This window comes from Pan troglodytes, chromosome 15 (genome assembly GCF_028858775.2).
Source record: "Pan troglodytes isolate AG18354 chromosome 15, NHGRI_mPanTro3-v2.0_pri, whole genome shotgun sequence".
Lineage (NCBI taxonomy): Eukaryota > Metazoa > Chordata > Mammalia > Primates > Hominidae > Pan > Pan troglodytes.
In genome coordinates, this window is record NC_072413.2 from 29625339 (window position 1) to 29645988 (window position 20650).

Sequence of the window (20650 nt, forward strand, 5' to 3'; positions counted from 1 at the left end):
CCCAGAAGTCCATTGACAAGAGAATCAATATGTTGTTGTATATTCACACAATTAAATATTATACAGCAACAAAAATGAATGAACTTAAAACATAGGTAAAACTTAGAAACATAATGTTGAATAACAAAAGCAAGTCCCAGAAACAGGACAGTAATTTTTGCCTGATCAAAACCAAACAAACCTAAACAATGTACTATTTTAAGAAACAAAAATATGTGATAAACTTTTTTAAAAGGCAAGGAAATGACAACTATAAAATTCAGATTAGTGGTTGCTTCTAAAGGAAGGCACAAAGAATGGTGCTGGAGAGGGGCACACAGACACCTTCAATAGTATCATTAATGCTCTAGTCCAGTGGTAGCCAAATTATGACCCACTGCCTGTTTTTGTAAATAAAGTTATATTGGAACACAGCCACATTCATTCATTCATTCACCTATTATCTGTGACTGCTTTTGAGCTACAATGAGAGAGTTGAGTAGCTGCAACACAGACTTCATAGTCTGTATATCCTAAAGTATTTACTATCTGGTCCTTCAGAAGAAACAGTCACAAACCCCTGCTCAGGCTGTGTTGGATTCACAAGTGCACATTTTATTATTATACCTTATAAGCCATACCTTAAATGTATTTTCTGTATATATAAAGTGTTAATCATTAGATGCTTTTTTCAAAGAACTTTCACATGTTTTATTAATTTGGAAATTACAAGTGCTCACATTATATACTGGCTTTTCGCTATATGTTCTAATCATATATGTATAACTCAAACTTATGAAAAATATAAACAAACAAAAAACTGAAACTGTTAGAAGCATCTGGTTCTCACGAACACAGAATACTCTAACAAACCAATAAAATGCATACCTGAAAAGGTTAAGAGGCTTAATAGTTAATTTCTCATTAAATCTGCCTGTATGTAAGGTAGATTATTCCCCTAAAATTTTCCTTCCCTTTTAATATGTAATTTCTTTCAAGATCCTAGCCTAAAAAAAAAAATCATATAACTAACTGATTGCCTTCCTCCATAAAATCATTCACCAACTACAGAAATTTGCCTTATTAATGTACTTAAGGAATATTACATAATCAGAGGGCAACTAATTCCTCTTAGAAAATTTTACCAAATCTAAACAGTCGATCCTTACTGAGTTAGCAAATCCACAGCACAAGGAAGTGGTGGAAGAAGACGCTGAATTACTTCCTCAGTAAGAAGATCACCACAGTGGGAAACAAAGCTCTTGATAGCTGAAAAGGAAAACAGACTTTTACTTGGGTATACTGTAATCAACCATGAAAGGCACATTTGATTATGGTACAACATTAGCATTGTTATTAGAGTAATAAAGCAATTTGCTAAAATAAAAAAATTCTTGAAACTCTAGTATAAAAAGGTATATAGTGCCTTCTACTCCTAATCATACTTAAAAAAACAACAACAACTCTCTAGGAGTACTAAGACGGAGCAATAACCATAATTCACAAAATGCTGCTGTTCTAGGGTTTTACTTTTACTCAGCCCTCAAGCTTAGAAGCAAAAAAAAAAAAAAAAAAAAAACCAGCTTAGACTCTCAAGTTTGCCAGCTCTACAACTAGTTCCGTGGAATCACACTGACTTTCAAGTCAACATGTTAGGTTTTTACAGATGTTATCTGAAACAAATAGTGTGTGCTACCATTCCTGGATAATTTTTGTATTTTTAGAAGAGAAGGGGTTTCACCATGTTGGCCAGGCTTCGTCTCGAAGTCCTGGCCTCAAGTGATTGATCTGTCTGCCTGGGCCTCCCAAAGTGCTAGGATTATAGGATTGAGACATGGCATCTGGAATAAATAACTTTCTATAATGAATTACTTTGTATGTAGAATAAGATGAGTATTTTAAAGTCAGACTGGGCCAGGCGCAGTGGCTCACACCCGTAATCCCAGCACTTTGGGAGGCTGAGGAGGGCGGATCACCTGAAGTTGGGAGTTTGAGACCTGCCTGACCAACATGGAGAACCCCATCTCTACTACAAATACAAAATTAGCTGAGCATGGTGGCGCATGCCTGTAATCCCAGCTACTCAGGAGGCTGAGACAGGAGAATTGCTTGAACCCGGGAGGCAGAGGTTGTGGTGAGCCAAGATCATGCCACTGCACTCCAGCCTGGGCAACAAGAGTGAAACTCCGTCTCAAAAACAAAAAAACAAAGTCAGACTGATCAATTCTTTTCTCTCTTTCACTCTCTCTCTCCCTCTCTCTCTCTCTCTCTCCCTTCCTCCCTCCCTCCTTCCCTCCCGCCCCCACCTCCCACACCCCTGGACGCTTTGAGACAGAATCTCACTGTTCCCAGGCTGGAATACAGTGGTGCAACCACAACTCACTGAAGCCTCCACCTCCCACGCTCGGGTAATCCTCCCACCCCAGACTACAGGCATGCACCACCATGTCTGGCTAATTTTTGTATTTTTTGTAGAGAGAGGATTTCACCATGTTGTCCAGGCTGGTCTTGAACTCCTGAGCTCAAGCAATCCACTCACCTCGGCCTCCAAAAATGCTGGGATTGGCCACTGAGCCTGGCCAAGATCAATTTCAAAAGTGGTTTTTCTTTAACAGTAAAAATGCCATGAATAAACAAAACCAAAATCAATGCTTCCATGTCTTTCCAGGGATCTCACCCTTCATGGTGAAACATTACTTTTTTGTTTTTTTCCGAGACGGAGTTTCACTCTTGTTGTCCAGGCTGGAGTGCAATGGCGCGTTCTCAACTCACTATAACCTCTGCCTCTCGGGTTCAAACGATTCTCCTGTCTCAGCCTCCCAAGTAGCTGGGATTACAAGTGCCCGCCACCACATCTGGCTAATTTTTTTGTATTTTTAGTAGAGACGGGGTTTCACCATGTTGGCTGGGCTGGTCTCGAACTCCTGACCTCAGGTGATCCGCCCACCTCAGCCTCCCAAAGTGCTGAGATTACAAGCGTGAGCCACAGCACCCGGCTGAAACATTACTTTTAACAGTCTACATACTGTAGAAGGTACAACTTTCATATACAGGTGACCCTTGAACAACACAAATGTGAACTTCAAGGGTCTATTTATACATAGGTTTTTTTCAACAGATGCCACACCGAGTGTGCCTACCTCTCCTGCCTCCCCTTCCACCTGCTCCACCTCTTCTGCATCTGCCCCCAGTGAGAGAAGTAGATCAACCCCTACCTCTGCCTTCTCAACATAAAGATGATGAGGATGAAGACCTTTATGATGATCTACTTCTGTGTAATGAATAGTAAATATATTTTCTCTTCCTTATGATTTTCTTAATAACACTTTTTCTTTTCTCTAGCTTACTTCAAGAATACAGTATATAATATATACAACATACAAAATATGTGGGGCTGGGTGTGGTGACTCACGCCTGTAATCCCAACACTTTGGGAGGCTGAGGTGGGAGGACTGCTTGAGGTCAGGGGTTCGAGACCAGCCTGGGCAGCATAGTGAAACTCCATCTCTACAAAAAATTTAAAAATTAGCTGGGCATGGTGGCATGCACCTGTGGTCTCAGCTACTTGGGAGGTTGACGTGAGAGGATCACTAGCCCAGCAGGCCAAGACTGCAGTGAGCTGTGTTCACACCACAACATTCTAGCCTGGGCAACAGTGAGACCCTATCTCAAAAAAAAAAAAAAAAAAAAGTGGTAATTGACCATTTATGTTATCAGTAAGGCTTCTGGTCAACAGTAGGATATTAGATACATTTTTGGGGAGTTAAAAGCCAGACACAGATTTTTGACTTCGAGGCGCATTGGCATCCCTAACCTCCATGCTGTTCAAGGGTCAACTGCATAGGCTAAATGGAAACGATTCTTACTGGTAATTAAACCAAACCTTAGTATTTCTGAAAAGAGGAATGAATGCTCACCTAAGACAAAACAATGTTGGCAGTTTTAACTGGATTGGACCTAATAAAACATGTATCTTAAGAACTCTCAAATCTGGTTTATTATAACATACACCAGTTATCATTACCAACTAATCGGTTATAATTTTTTTGTTCAGTTACAAAAAAAAAATCATTAGTGGCATATCCCCCTGCCTTGTGTTAAATAAAACATACAAGTACATGTTAAAGACAAAGGGTGGGTAAAAAGCCAAAGGAAAGGGAGAGAAAAGACTAAATCCAACCTACCACACAGTGCACCAGCTCGTCCTTCCAGGGTCACCTGCCATGTAAACGAATCTCCTCGGCTCTTTTCTGTTTCTAGATCTTTAGGAGATGGTGGAAAGACACACTTCCACAACAGCAGAACTCGAGCAAGGTGATGGCTAACAACTGCAGGACCTGTAATTTATTCAACTTGTCACTTGTAAGAGAACCCAAGGTTGTCACTCTTTAAAACTCTATTATTAAGCAGCAACTTCTCTCCTAAACATTTTAATTCATTATTGCAATATTTTGTCCCCTTTCTTATCTTCAGGTTCCAAATTATTACTGAATGAATTATTATCTGAAGGTGCTGGAGTACAGAGAGGAAAAACAAAGAACTAATGGTACAGGCTGGGCTCTAGTATCAGCTCCTCCACTACTGCTATGTGCTCTTTGAGACTCAGTTTCATCTACATATTAAATGAAGCTAAAGCCCACTGTAATGCTTGTTTTTAAGGGCTTGTCAGGTCCAAATGATAGAATGCACTTTAAAGTACTCTGAAAAGCTGTAATGGACCACATAAATGCAAAGTACAATTATTATAGTAACAAACAACATTGCATGCTTTTTGATACAGGTTCTTTCTCTGTCCCCCAGGCTGGAGTTTAGTAGTGCAGTGGCATGATCACAGCTCACTGCAATCTCAATCTCAACCCCCCTGAGCTTAAGTGATCCTTCCAGCTCAGCCTCCTGAGTAGCTGGGATTACAGGTACATGCCACCACGCCCAGCTAATTTTTGTATTTTTTGGTAGAGATGGGGTCTTGCCATGTTTCCCAGGCAGGTCTGAACTCCTGGGCTCAAGCAATCCACCCACTTCAGCCTCCCAAAGTGCTGGAATTACAGATGTGAGCCATCTGTATTCTTGATATTCAGAATAATGCTAACTTCTGATAGCAACTTGTTCCAGGTCAATAATCAGATACAAAATGTCTGAATAGAATACTTTTTGTTAAAAAAAGGTTTCAGAGCAACATTTATGAATTGAAGGAATCATGACACAAACCCAATAATAATACAAAACAATATACAATGATAACATTATCAATTTTTTAAAAACCCAAACCCATAGCTTTTCTCCCCAGGTACTTTTCTTTAAATTTCTGGAGTTACTTTAAACTTCTCCAGTAAGCGCTCTCTACTTCTTACTCCCACATTCTGCTGACTGTATGTCTTTCTTCTGTTCCAAACCCATAGCTCAGAACTGCATTTGGCTTTGGAGGGAGACTGCCTAGATTAATATCCTGGCTTCATCCACTTATTAGTTGTGTAAACCTGGATGAGTTATTTAACCTTTTTCTGCCTCAATTTCTTCATCCATAAATGGGGAGAATAATAGTATTTTATTCAAAGGACAGTTTCTGAGGCGTATATGAGTTTATACACAGAAGAGTGCTTAAAGCTGGGCACAGTGGGTCATGCCTGTAATCCCAGCACTTTGAGAGGCCGAGGCTGAAGGATTGCTTGAGGCCAGGCATTTGAGACCAGCCAGGTCAACATACCGAAATCTTTCTACAAAAAAGTAAAAAGTTAGTTGGGTGTGGTAGCACATGTCTATAGTCCCAGCTACTTGGGAGGCTGATGCAGGAGGATCATTTGAGCCCAAGAGATCAAGGCTGCAGCAAGCTATGGTCTGACTGCCACTGCAACAGAACAAGATCCTTTCTTTAAATAAATAAATAACAATAATTATAATGTATCTAGCAAACACAACACACATACATGCACACTTTATGAGCCATCCACAGAGAGACAAGATATGGAGGAATCTGGAGATAAATCCAAGTTTTTTAATATGGCATCAGATAAACTGGGAAGTGTATCAAAAAAGGTTTAAGTGTGTAGCTTACATTCAAGGAATGAACATGTTTTGTGTTTACATTAGTTCACAGTGAAATAATGAAGAAAATTATAAATGGTAAAGGGAATGATAAAAACAGAGAAGACATGTTTAAAATGCAAAGCAAAAATTAACAAAGCACTAAGATTGCTGTCTAAAAATCATTCCCAGCTGGGCACTGTGGCCCATGCCTGTAATCCAAGCACTTTGGAAGGGCAAGACAGGAGGATCACTTGAGCTCTGGAGTTCAAGATCAGCTGGGGAAACAGCAAGATCACATCTCTACAAAAAAAATTTAAAAATTAGCTGAGTGTAGTGGTGTAAACCTATAGTCCTAGCTACTCATGAGGCCGAGGCAGGAGGACTGCTTGAGCCTGGCATTCAAGGCTGCAGTGAGCTATGATGGTGCCACTGTACTCCAGCCTGGGTAACATGGTGAGACCCTGTCTCTTAAAAAAAAAAAAAAAAAAATTCCATTTCCTACAAAAGGAATCAAGGCTCCTTGGAGAAACGGCTGATGGCAAGCCTAAGGCAGAAAATGTAGTGTAAAACCTGGGACATCTTGCATGCAAAAACACATTATCAAAGAATACTAGGTTCATGTTAAAAGGACAAATGAACCAACTTGAAGGGACTCCCAATGACCAAAGATGAGACAATTTGAGGATTGAAAGGAATAATGATCGCAAGTGATTAAAACATATAAATATATAAAATTCCATGAGCTCATAATGATACCTAAAAACAAAAATCTCACTGGTCCCCCCTGAAAGTTGCTATGATACTAACGCACTCTAAAAATTGATAATAGCCTGGGTGCAGTGGCTCACTCCTGTAGTCCCAGAACTTTGGGAGGTCAAGGCAGGCAGATTGCTTAAGTCCAGGAGTAATCTGCTTGAGTCCAGGAGTTTAAGACCAACCTGGGCAACATGACAAAAACCCATCTTTACAAAAAATTAGCCAGGCAGGGTGGTGCACACAGTCCCAGCTACTCAAGAGGCTGAGGCAGGTGGATCACCCGAGCCTGCGGAGGTCGAGGCTGCAGTGAATCATGATCGTACCACTGCACTCCAGCCTGGGTGACAGAGTGAGACCCTGTCTCAAAAAATAAATAAATAAATGAATAAGAATAAAAATAGATAATAAAGGGAAAGAATAGTTAAGAAAAATGAATAAAACCCAAGAAAACAAAGTAATTAAACAAAACCTTAATTAAAACTTTTAATCCCTTTTTGTATGCTGATTATGAATATGCCGTAAAATATGATGTACAGGAGAAAGGACTTCTTGTTGTCTTCCTCCAACACAATTAGCTTGTTTTAAAAGCTCTTGTTTATCAAAATGCATTTATTAGGTAGTTTATTTCCTCCTTAATTCACCAGGAACTTCAATACGGCAGGCACGAACACCCAGCAATAAGCAAATAAAAGCTTGACTACATTATTCCCAGCACACTGTGAAATGATGATCTATGCTTTGGTCTAACAAACACTTTCTGTAAAGGGGCAGATAGTAAACATTTGAGGCTTTGAGAGCCACATACTTCCTGTTGCAATTACTCAACTCTGCCACTGTACACCTAAAGGTCACAGACAATCCACAAACAACTGTGGTTGTACACAAATAAAACTATGAATGCTGAAATGTGACTTTCACATGATTCTCATGTATTACAAAATATCTTTTTTCCCCAACCACTAATAAATATAAAAACTGTTCTTAGCTCACAGGCTGTATAATAAATATTGGTAGTAGGCCAAATTTGGCTCCTTGAAGCTAAACCTGATCTAGTCCGATAAATCTCTTTAATCATCTTAAGAACACTACTTGGCCGGGTGCGGTGGCTCACGCCTGTAATCCCAGCACTTTGGGAGGCCGAGGCAGGTGGATCACGAAGTCAGCACATCGAGGCCATCCTGGCTAACATGGTGAAACCCCGTCTCTACTAAAAAATACAAAAAATTAGCCAGGTGTGGTGGTGGGCGCCTGTAGTCCCAGCTACTCGGGAGGCTGAGGCAGGAGAATGGCGTGAACCCAGGAGGTGGAGCTTGCAGTGAGCCGAGATCGCGCCACTGCACTCCAGCCTGGGTGACAAAGTGAGACTCCATCTCAAAAAAAAAAAAAACAAAAAAACCCCACTACTTAAAGTAGTTCTTCATTTATGATTGTTTATTCTAATTTAAGCTCCTTTAGGTCAAATTACTTTATAGGTGTCAAAATGATTTATCGGCCAAATCAGGTCAGTTGCTTTATTTTATTATTATTTTTTATTTTTATTTTTTGAGACGGAGTCTTGCTCTGTCACCCAGGCTGGAGTGCAGTGGCATGATCTCAGCTCACTGCAACCTCTGCCTCCTGGGTTGAAGCAATCCTCCTGCCTCAGCCTCCCCTGTAGCTGGGACTACAGGCACATGCCACCATGTCTGGCTAATTTTTGTATTTTTTTTAGTAGAAGCAAGATTTCACCGTGTTGTTGGCCAGGCTGGTCTTGAACTCCTGACCTCAGATGATCCGCCCACCTAGGCCTCCCGAAGTGCTAGGATTACGGCGTGAGCCACTGCGCCCGACCTATTCATTTTTTCTTTTATTTTGAGAGGGAGTCTTGCTCTGTCACCCAAGCTGGAGTGCAGTGGTGCAATCTCACTTCACTGCAACCTCCACCTCCTGGGTTCAAGCAATTCTCCTGCCTCAGCTTCCCGAGTAGCTGGGACTACAGGCATGCACCACCATGCCCGGCTAATTTTTGTATTTTAGTAGAGATGGGGTTTCACCTTGTTGGCCAGGCTGATCTTGAACTCCTGACCTCAAGTGATCCACCCGCCTCAGCCTCCCAAAGTGCGGGGATTACAAGCGTGAGCCACCATGCCCAGCCTCAGCCAGTTGTTTTATATCTGAGCTATAACTTGTATGACAACAGAGACTTAAAATATAGGTGTGATAGAGTAATAAAATTAAGTTTCATTAGCACCATAAGACTGGGCAAAAAATAAATAAATAAATAAAGTTTTCAGTGGCTCATGCTTATAATGCCAACACTTTGGGAGGCCAAGGCGGAAGGACTGCTTGAGCCCATAAGTTCGAGACGAGCCTGGGCAACATAGTGAGACCCCATCTCTACAAAAAATTTTTTTTAAATTAGCCAGGCATGATGTTGCATGCCTATGGTCCCAGCTACTTGGGAGGCTTAGGTAGGAGGATCACTTGGGCCCAGGAGGTCAAGGCTGCAGTGAGCCATGATCATGCCACTGCACTCCAGCTCGTGTGACAGAGTGAGACCCTGTCTCAAAAATTTAGAGGATATAAATAGTCATGACTGTAAAACAATTACTGTTTTTTAATAAATATAATTTAAGTAAAATTCATCCCCTTCAATGTAGCAACCTTATTGGCTGTTATGAATCCTCAAACAATTATAGAACTGGATTCCCAGGCTATGGATATGTTCTTTTGCCTATATTGTGGAAATGTTTTTTTCTGAAGATGGATGTCAATGATTTTTGAAAAAGCCACAGTTGTTCAGAGTTAAGCCTGAAAGATGATTAGTAACTCGGCTTATCCTACTTGAGGCTTATCATCTAGCCCGGAAGAGAAAATCAAGAGAGATCTCAAAAGGTTTTAAGCAATGACGAAAGTAAAAGGCTTTTTAAGGCGACTACTAGAAGAAAAATGTTTGTGTGGCTATTTAAATTCTGGTATGTATTAAAAGTTCATTTCATCAAATCACATATAAGAATCATTTCACTCAGAAAACACAAAGTATTTCAAGGTATGTAAACCTTCTACAGACTGTTACCTAATGTCATCAGAGCAGAAATCAGCAACCATCCAGCTTGTGTGCGCTGAGCTGAAAGGCGACTGTTTTGAGCAGCAGAACACAGCAAATCCTCTGCTAATGTCATAATAATCTATTTACATATAGAACAAGTTTTAAAAAAAGCATATCAGTTTATAAATTACTAAATGATAGCAGCTAACAATATCTTGAAAAATTAATTCTTACATAAAATAAATGTAAACGATAAAGAACTGTCATTCGTGTAGACTACATAATAGGACTGTCATAAAGGAAACTATAAAAAATTAAGTTTTCAAGGTTAAATACTGGTATATGAGGTAGTACACAACAATCCCGTAATTTTTTGTAGAGCACATGTGACAACAATGTAAGATTATTCAAGTATAGCTGTATAGAATTTGAATTTACTTTTAGTTTTGAGCAACTATCCTTTTAAATCCATAATTATCCAAAAAAAGTTTTCTTACAGGAGTCTCTCTCTTAAAAATGCTACATACAGCCAGGTGCGGTGGCTCACGCCTGTAATCCCAGCACTTTGGGAGGCTGAGGCGGGTGGATCACAAAGTCAGGAGATCGAGACCATCCTGGCTAGCACAGTGAAACCCCATCTCTACTAAAAATACAAAAAATTAGCCGGGCGTGGTGGCACGTGCCTGTAGTCCCAGCTACTCGGGAGGCTGAGGCAGAAGAATTGCTTGAACCCAGGTGGCAGAGGTTGTAGTGAGCCGAGATTATGCCACTGCACCTCCAGCCTGGGCAACAGAGTGAGACTCAGTCTCAACAACAAAAAAAAGCTACATACTACTTTTGTAACTCAGTAGCTGATAATAGTCTTCCAAGAGGTAGTATACTATAGTGGTTAGAGGTAGTCAAAATAGTCTCATACTGAAGAGTGAAATTTATTAAAATGTTATAGTAAAAAAGTCTATGAGGCTGGGCACAGTGGCTCATGCCTGTAATCCCAACGACTCAGAAGGCCAAGGTGGGAGGATCAATTGAGGCCAGAAATTCAAGACCAGCCTAGGAGTGAGCTAGGATCACACCACTGCATTGCAGCCTGGGCAATAAAGAAAGACCATGTCTCCTTGGAGAGAAAAAAAAAAAAAAAAAGGACCAGCCTGGGCAACAGAGTGAGACCCTATCTTCACAAAAAAATAAAAAGAATTAGCCAGGCAATGGAATTACGTGCCTGTAGTTTCAGCCACTTGGGAGGCTGAGATGGGAAGATCGCTTGAGCCCTGGCATTTGAGGCTGCAGTGACCTATGATCTCGCCACTGCACTCTGGCCTAGGTGACAAAGCAAGACCCTGTTTCAAAAAAAGGGGTCCATGTTATAAAACAACAGAGAAGAAAAACAGGACATTTCACATTTATGGATAATGTATGCTTACACAGTACAAGGCCAGAGAGCATCTAATATGAGAAAACACCTATTACCAATCACCTCTGAAAAAGCAGGAAGTATTATGAGTTGGCATATAAATTTTCTAAAGAAGAAGGCTAGTGTATTTTAAACCAACCAACCAACTTACTACTAATTTAGGACTCCCTGCAGCTCATACAGTCAATGGATAGCACTCAAAAAGAGTGAGGACAAAACAAACCATTCTAGTCAAATCAGAACAAGTGGATAATTCTCTCGGAAAGAAATTCCAAATATAATATGGGAATGGGAACCTTGTCTGAATTAATGAGATATGAGAATAGGTTTAATTAAATACATTGAATGACAAGTCTTTGCTTAGCAAGATGTGATGTGTTAAGAATATAACTAAAATAATAAATTTAAATAATCTCATCTTCCAAAGTTGTCACCTACCTTATTTCAGTGGCATTGGCAATACTCAAAATATTTTTGGAATTGTTCAAGTTATGGAATGGTCTTCTGCAGAGCCTACACTGTGGTGGATATACTATCAAACTCCATAATGACACAGGAGTGGCAATGAGAAAGAAAGGAATAATGGTGTATTTTTTAAAATATATTTACAAGTTTGTGAGAAGTATGGGTTAGAAGGGCTTTCACTGTCAAATAATGTTCTCTGACAACTTACAATTCCTAGCTATTAAAAAAGAAACAAAATTCAAACACCATGCTTGCCTATGTTGTATTATCTAGGTTTCATTAAAATTCTTCTTTAGTTCTCTTCAAAATTCTTTGTACATTAAAACTGGGTTATTTATTCACTAGGTTTGTGTCATTTATTTGTCTGATTCTAAATTTACTCAGAAAATGACATTTTTTGGTAGCAATACAATTTGGAGAAGTTGAATATCATTATGAACTCATGAAATTTTATATATTATCTAGTATGTTTTAATTCACTGTAGTCATTATTAATTTTGATGTATAAATCATGCCATCTTTGATCAGTGGGAGCCCCTTAAGTTACCTCTTTTTAAAATGAACATAGTATTCCTTGATGACTTCCTTACTTTCTGGCATGACAAGATATTCCAAGTTTATGTTGTGCATTTCCTGCCCCAGACCTGAAACTAGCCATTGCTCCATAGAGTCCTGATTCCTTTTTGGTTGGAAACAGTATTTAGAGCTATAATCTGGGCACTAGGGGTATCCCTGACACTGGGTTATCATTGCTTTTAGGCCTTTTCACTGTACAAAAGGAGGATGTAAGTATTTTCAAAAAAATAAAATGAGTTCATACTGACAATTTCAATTTGAATCTAACGTATGGGGCTTTTACTTAACTTCAATTCTACAGTTTTAGTTCTTTCTACTTATATTGAAAACCTTTGTTCCTAAGAACATTAATATAACTATTTATCTACTTGATCTTAAGATATGTAAACTATTTTTAAAGTAATACCACAAATAATACCACTAACTAAATTATTAAATATTAAGCTTAGTTATTTAAGATTTCTTTTGCAGCTCTATTTATCCTCTAAAATAAAATTTTAAATGTACTTATATGGCAGGGCTAGATGTACAGCAAAATAAAGCATTCAGTAACAAATTCTGTTACTATGTGAAGATACTTCTAACAAAAAGCACCTCATTATCATACATAGAGAATGAAATCATTACCTTGCCTTTTCCATGAGGAATTCCTAAAGGACAATGTTTTACTGCTCCCAACAAAGCTGCTACAGCAAAACTGAAGCCAGTCACTGCTTCAGGTGAAGACTTATGTCCAGTAAGCCGTTCAAGGCAACGATCCAAGAGTGGTGTTAGGTAGGAGGGTAATGCCACGGCAATGCAGTGTAAACACCAAGCTGCTGCTAGTCGAACAGAAATGCTAGGATGAAGAATAACTGACAAGATACTGTCAAGGAGACCTGGAAGGATAAACAAATGATGACTTAGGTACATAGATAAAACTCACCTGACCATAAAATAGTCAAAAGAATACATAGCCACATGGATATAAAATATATTTTTATCAAAAGCCAAATTATAATAGAAAAATACATAATTACAAATAATTTTCTTTTAACTTCATTTTTCTCCCTTCTCACCATTCCTATTCAAAATAATTTTCTAACCTAAGAATTACTTCTACTAATATATCTCATGAAAGTTGTCCTAAATTAAGTCCGTACACAAAAGAAAAACTTTATTTCCTAAATAAGCCAATCTCTTATTTAGCTTCAGATCAATTATTAATTTGGTACTAAAAATTAAAAATTATCAACAAATAACACCTTGAAAAGAAATGTCACACCCTGGCCAGCTGTGGTGGCTCACGCCTGTAATCCCAGCACTTTGGGAGGCCAAGGCAGGCGGACCGCCTGAGCTCAGGAGTTTGAGACCAGTCTGGGCAACATGACAAAGCCCTGTCTCTACCAAAAATGCAAAAAATTAGCCAGGCATGGTGACGCATGCCTGCTGTCCCAGCTACTAGGGAGGCTGAGGTGGGAGGATTGCTTGAGCCAGGGAGGCGGGACTTGCAGTGAGCCAAGATTGTGCCACTGTACTCCAACCTGGGTGACAGACTGAGACCCTGCCTTGAAAAAAAAAAAAAAAAGTCATACCCTGCCCCACCCTCTTTTTATTTTTTAATCCTTCTAGTACATTTATCTACATAATTCATATACTTTTTTTTTTTTTTTTTTGAGATAGCATCTTGCTCTGTCACCCAGGCTGGAATGCAGTGGTGCAATCTTGGTTCACTGCAACCTTCGCCTTCCGGGTTTAAGTGATCCTCTCGCCTCAGCCTCCTGAGCAGCTAGGATCCCAAGTGCGTGCCACTACACCTGGCTAATTTTTGTATTTTTAGTAGAGATGAGGTTTCACCATGTTGGCCAGGTTGGTCTTGAACTCCTGACCTCAGGTGATCCACTCACCTCACCTTCCCAAAGTGCTGGATTACAGGCGTGAGCCACCACGCCCAGCCTACATAATTAATACACTTTCTATCCACCATGTTGCTCTTATAAGAATAAAACATTAAAATCAAGGCTTCACTAGGTCCTCAGTGGGCTACTAACCAACTAACTACAAAGACAGTGAAGTAACTGTCACCATCAATAAAAGAAAGAGTATTATTTGCTATGATTCAACATAAATTTTCATGAAACATGTAAGTTTCATGTCAAATGCTATTTAAGTAAGTGTCCCAGATCTAAATAGCTTATAAACACAAATACAATGTAAAGTTTCTCAGCAAGAAATGTGTGCCACGAAGGATAAAAGCCATAATGATATATTTTTTGAAATAGGGTCTCACTCTGTCACCCAGGATGGAATGCAGTGGCATGATAATAGCTCACTGTAGCCTCAGTCGGCATAAGTGATGCTCCTGGCTCAGCCTCCCAAAGAGCTAGGACTACTACAGGTGCACACCACCATACCTGGCTAAGTTTTAAAAAATTTTTAGTAGAGAGGAGCTCTCACTATGTTGCCCAGGCTGGTCTTGAACTCAGCTCAAGCAATTCTCCCATTTTGGTCTCCTAAAGTGCTGGGATTACAGGCGTGAGCCACCATGCCAGGCCTAAAAAGTGATTTTTAAAAGTGATTTTTTAAAAAGAAGCAAGTCATTTATGACCATATATTGAATGATTTTTTTTTAACATGAAATATCTAGAATAGGTGGATTCATAGAGACAGAAAATAAATTCATGGTCATCAGGGGCTGCGGCAAAGGGAAATGGAAATGACAACTAATGGACTTCTTCCTGGGGTAATGAAAAGACTCTGGAATTAGACAGTGGTAGTGACCGTACAGTATAGCAAATACACTCAAAATCCCTGAATTGTATACCTTATAAGCGTAAACTTCATGGTAAGTGATTTATATCTTTTTTTTGTTTTTTGAGACAAAGTCTCTTGTTGCCCAGGCTGGAGTGCAGTGGCGTTATCTTGGCTCACTTCAACTTCCACGTCTGGGGCTCAAGCGATTCTCGTGCCTCAGCCTCCTGAGTAGCTGGGAATACAGGCATGCGCCACCATGACGGGCTAATTTTTCTATTTTTAGTAGAGACGGGGTTTTGCCATGTTGGCCAGGCTGGTCTTGAACTCCTGACCTCAAGTGATATGCCTGCCTCAGCCTCCCAAAGTGCTGGATTATACGCATGAGCCACTGCGCCTAGCCATGAATTATATCTGAATAAAGCTATTATAAAGTGATTAAATACTTAAAAAAGAAAGAAAATACTGCTTTAAAGACCTTTGAGGAACTGAATTACTTGTACTGTACTAATGTTTTCACTGCAGATGCAGAGAAAGTTCAGGTTTACTTCTCTGTAAGTTTTTCCATGTTATAAGTCTCTAAATGGGGGGTAGGGTGCAGACTTAGAGAACAATCTTTAATTACAAAAGAAAAAACTAAACAATATACATCTTTTTAATAATCCTGATTATAAATTTTTCATAACACATTTCTCATAAATCTATAATGGAATCTATAAGTAAGCTATATGAAGATTTCCTTCCTTGGAACAAAGTTATCTAGTGTACAAGGGAAAACAAGGTATTCCAATGAGTCACAAACAGATATACCTGTACTTGAATCCTGTAGCAAAGGTGCCGCTGTGGTGCCAAGATTGTGTATGAGATTTCCAAGTTCTTGTAAAGCACAAACCAGCATATGTTGGCTAGCGGCTACATCTGTGGAACCAAGCCGGGTTTCCAAATTACCATCACTCATTACGGCATCTGATAGAAATGCAAGAATTAACTATGCATAACCACTGTATTAAAATATATTGAAAAGGGTGTGAAGAGTAAAAAGGTATAACGGCAAAAATTTATACATACACTTGATCTATATGAAATACTTGAGGCAATAACTAAAATGCTTAAATGGGGACTTGCATCAATAAAGAAAGAAATGAATTACTATCACCAATTTAGTTCAAGCATTCCAATCAGAGATCCCTTATTACTCCCTTAGCAAGTGGCACTGAGAGAGAGAACTCATGGGAAACTAAAAATGATTTCAACATTATTGATATTTAATATCCAACATTACTGATATTCGAGATAAGCAGAGTAGACTTAAGATGGTACAGGAACTGAGATAGACAGTTTCAAAAATAATTTATCTTAAATTCTATAGGAAGGACAACATGAATTCTGAGGAACTTCTATCAGCCTTCAAGGTTTCTGTATTAATATAGTCTTATATATCAGTCTAGCTTTCCCAAAGGGACAATTCCATTAGCACTGTTAAACAAACTGTCTTAGTAGAGATCCATACCCATAACTTTCTTTAGCTTCCAGATGGCCTGGCAAATATCCTTTACAGCAGCAAGCTGAGCCTTTTCTCCAAGAAGACCACCTATAGTAGTTCGAAGAATAAATGAAACACAACGGCGACAGCAGACGGCATCAATCTGAGTTTGGGTGGCTTTAGGGTGTGACTGTGACACAAGGCTTAGGATATGAGAAAAAAAGGCAGCAAAATTTTTCTCTAGCCAAGCTCCTCCTAGTGTTGAAACAAATACCACATAAGCCTAAAAAGGAAAAGAGTTTTACTTTCAATATTAAATTGTTTCAATTCTGTATTCTCCCCCACAAAACATGTAGCATTTATTAATATTTTTCTTATTCCTTATAAATTGTATTCTTTCCTAATTTATGCCACTTGAAATATACAAACATAGCACCATTTTGTTTTTGTTTAAGCCAGAACTGAAGTGCATTTTTTTTTTTTTTTGAGACGGAGTCTCGCTCTGTCACCCAGGCTGGAATGCAGTGGTGCAATCTCAGCTCACTGCAAGCTCCGCCTCCTGGGTTCACGCCATTCTCCTGCCTCAACCTCTCGAGTAGCTGGGACTACAGGGGCCCGCCACCAAGCCCGGCTAATTTTTTTGTATTTTTAGTAGAGACGGGGTTTCACCATGTTACCCAGGATGGTCTCGATCTCCTGACTTCGTGATCCACCAGCCTCGGCCTCCCAAAGTGCTGGGATTACAGGCGTGAGCCACCGCACCCGGCCTTAAGTGCATAGTCTTTCAATCAAGACTTCATTTCTGTTACCCTCCTGTTTTATTTTGGTCAGACTACAGTTTCAGGATAGTCAGCATACCCAGCTTACATGTAAAATGTATCTGTGGCTTCTGTGAACAACGGCTCCGAGAGATTTAACATTCTGAACAAGAAATCTCAATTTAAACATACAAACACATTATAAGAATTAACTATGCTCCAACATTATAACTCTAAGGAAATTTAGTTCTTTATTTTCATGAATATTAATGGTTTTTCTTACTCCATAGATATAAAGTAGTTTTAAGTTATCTGTTCCTTAGAAACACACAGTTTAATTACAATTATACTGGGAAGCTCATATTTTCATGGAGACTATATACAGTATAAAACAATGACAATATACGTGAATTTTTCAAAAATACAAGTTTGCTTTGAATGATAACGGTGTTTAGAAAAAAAAAGATAATCCAAGGAAAGAAGGCAGATATCTCTTTGTTTTATTGTTAAGATAACTCTTCCAAGAGTTTACCTCTTAAAACTTGTTTAGGATGAAAAATTTAAGCACTGAAGTAAACTACATGCTGTACTCCTTGAGGGTTAAAGCCACATAAAATGTTTATTTCACCTATGCTAAACAATTATGTATGTAATAGCTTAAATCTGAACTGCATGAGCACACACAAATACAATGGAAAACATGTTAAACCACAAGATACACAAAAGCACAACAGCTGGAAACAAAAAATGTTTGTGTTTCAAAGAAAATTAAAATGTTCCATTATTAGGAACGCAAAACACATTATAGGTAATAATGTCCTCTTACTTGCAACCTAGTTTTAAAAAAATGTTTTGGCCTTACCATTTATATCTATTTATAGATATGAGAGCATAAGTGTTGACCTTGCATAGTACCACTTCTGTGGAGTCAGATACTAAAACTTTCATTATAGGCCAGTAAGAGTTAGATTGAGATACTGATTTGTGATTCCAACCTGAGTAACTCCAACTCGAACATCCCTACTGACTGAACTGGTTCCTTTCAGCATATCTCCACTGGCTCGAAGGAATCCTGAACTCCCACGTAGAAACCCTGTTCCTAGTAATTCCAGAACTTCCTCCAAAGATACTCTGCGAATGCTTTGACGTGAGGCTGCTATGACAAAGAACAAAACTGTGATTCATATTTTACAGACTAAATTTTAATGTAAGTTCTTGATTTGCAAAAAGCATGTTAATAGAAACAAAAATAAACTAAAAATTCAAACAAAATGCAAAATTTACAGAACAGTCTACACAGTAATACACAAAGTCACACAAGGGGTCAGAGGTCAAATCAGAATGGACCCTGAAGTGCATGTCAAAAACATCTTAAAGACTATGACTAAGATCATGACCTATTGCTTCCTTTCCTCAAAGAAGTTAAAAGGCTGTCTTCTAAAACAGGGGAAAAACATAAATAAGACTGCCCTAGTCCTCCACAAATGAAAATGCTATACAATGCTTTGAAAATTCTTTTGAAACATGGAAAATGCCAAAATCATAATTTTATTTATCCAAATGCTGTACAACTCTCAAAGAAATTTATATAATGTAAATGTCCTATTTTTAAAAATTCTCTATTGGCAATAAAACTTTTGCTATTCCTTCAGTCTCTGAAGAAATCAAAGCTAAATTCATTAAAACTACTCAGTTGGCTCTTAGGCTACAATAACTAAGAGATTAATTAAGGCAGGAATGTTTAAGATCGACTTCAGTTTGACACAGCTGGGTTTCTCCCTGTGACTAGATAATATTATCTCCCTAAAAAAAAGAAGAAACCATTTCTCCCTTGAAAATTAATGGTCACAAGCTCTGACCCTCTACAAGAGTATAGAAATAAACTTTTGTTACAGTTATGAACAAAAAAACCTCCTCCCTAGCCTAAAGAAAACCATCTGAGACAAATGAAAATCTAACTTGGCATTTGGGGAAGAAACATTATTGAATAGTGCAAAATCCATGCTCTGTGGATCATAAATTCTAAGAAGAGACAGCAATAAACGTAATAAATGACTATGTATATTAAACAGTGATTAAAAACCACGCAGAAAACAGAGCAAAATGAGGTCAGGAATATGGGGGTGGAGTGAAGTGTGGTTTGTGACTTTAAATAGGGTATTGGGGTAAGATGCATTGAAATGGTGACATTTTAACACAGTTTGAATGTAGGGAAGAAATTAGTCATGAGGGTATCTGGAGAAAAAGTGTTCTAGGCAGAGGAAATGGCTATGACAAAAAGGCCTTTATATGATGCCAGGTGAGTTTACACAGAGCAATGTGGATGGAGCAGTGGAGGGGGTAGGTAGGAGACAGGTCAGAGTGTAAGGATGGTGAGAGGGCAGAAGATATAGGACCTTGTAGGTCATTATAATAAGGCTGTGACTGAAATGAGGTGCCAGTGGAAGACCGTGAGCAGACGAGTGATATAATATGTCATGCTGCTGCTGTGTTGAGAGAAGATTATAGAGGGGGGTAAAGATAGAAGCAGGGAAAACCATTAGGAATGATTTATTAATGTAAGCAAGAGATGATAGTGACTTGGATCAAGGTGGTTAAAGTGAAGTGGAGTGAATGGAATCTGGATACACATAAATATATATTTTAAACTTTTTATTAGAAAAACTCAAAATTAGAAAAAAGCTGTAAGAATAGTATAATAAACTTTCATATACAGTCACGTACTACATAAGGACATTTTCTTCAATGACAGAGATCACATATATGACGGTGGTCCTGTAAGATTATAATGGAGCTGAAAAATTCCTATTGCCTTGTGACATTCCAACACATTACTCACGTGTCTGTGGTGATGTTCATGTAAACAACCCTACTACACTGCCAGTCATGTAAAAGTAAAGACCATGTAATTATGTAAAGTACATAATACTTGATAATAAACAACTGTTACTGGTTTATGTATTTATTATACTTTTTATTGTTATTTTAAAGTATACTCTTATTTATAAAAAGTGAACTGCAAAACAGCTTCAGGTAGGCCCTTTAGGAAGTATTCTAGAACAAGGCATCGCTATTACAGGAGATAACAGCTCCATGCGTGTCACTGCCCTTGAAGACCATCCAGTGGGACAAGATACTAAGGTGAAAGACAGTGAGATTGATGGTTCTGACTCTGTGTAGGCCTGGGCTAATGTGTGTGTTTAAAAGTTAAAAAAAATTTTTTTAATAGAAAAAAGCTTATAGAACAAGGATACAAGGATATAAAGAAAATATTTTTGTAGAGCTGTACAATGTATCTACGTTTTAAGCTAAATGTTACTATTATTTCTAGAGCAGTGGCAGGATCTCAACTCACTGAAACCTCTGCCTCCCGTGTTAAAGGGTTCAAGTGATTCTCATGCCTCAGCCTCCCAAGCAGCTGGAACTACAGGCACATGCCA

The 20650-nt window shown here is 38.7% G+C and overlaps 1 protein-coding gene across 14 annotated transcripts in view; it reads right to left on the reverse strand.

The window, feature by feature from the left end:
- Positions 1-20650, reverse strand: part of HEATR5A (HEAT repeat containing 5A) — a 133487-nt gene that overhangs the window by 83714 nt on the left and 29123 nt on the right. For 8 of the 14 annotated variants that reach the window (XR_010151081.1, XM_063793293.1, XM_522993.8 and 5 more), the window contains exons 7-13: positions 18206-18366; positions 16480-16735; positions 15780-15935; positions 12867-13117; positions 9815-9926; positions 4164-4316; positions 1149-1248 (exon numbers count right to left, since the gene is read on the reverse strand). Coding sequence is in view for 13 of the 14 variants with exons in the window: in XM_063793293.1 (XP_063649363.1) it covers positions 1149-1248; positions 4164-4316; positions 9815-9926; positions 12867-13117; positions 15780-15935; positions 16480-16735; positions 18206-18366 (1189 nt within the window). In the remaining variant the exon portion in view is untranslated. The remainder of the gene's footprint in view (positions 1-1148; positions 1249-4163; positions 4317-9814; positions 9927-12866; positions 13118-15779; positions 15936-16479; positions 16736-18205; positions 18367-20650) is intronic. The other 6 variants (XM_024348691.3, XM_016925963.4, XM_063793294.1 and 3 more) reach the window with 3 other exon arrangements.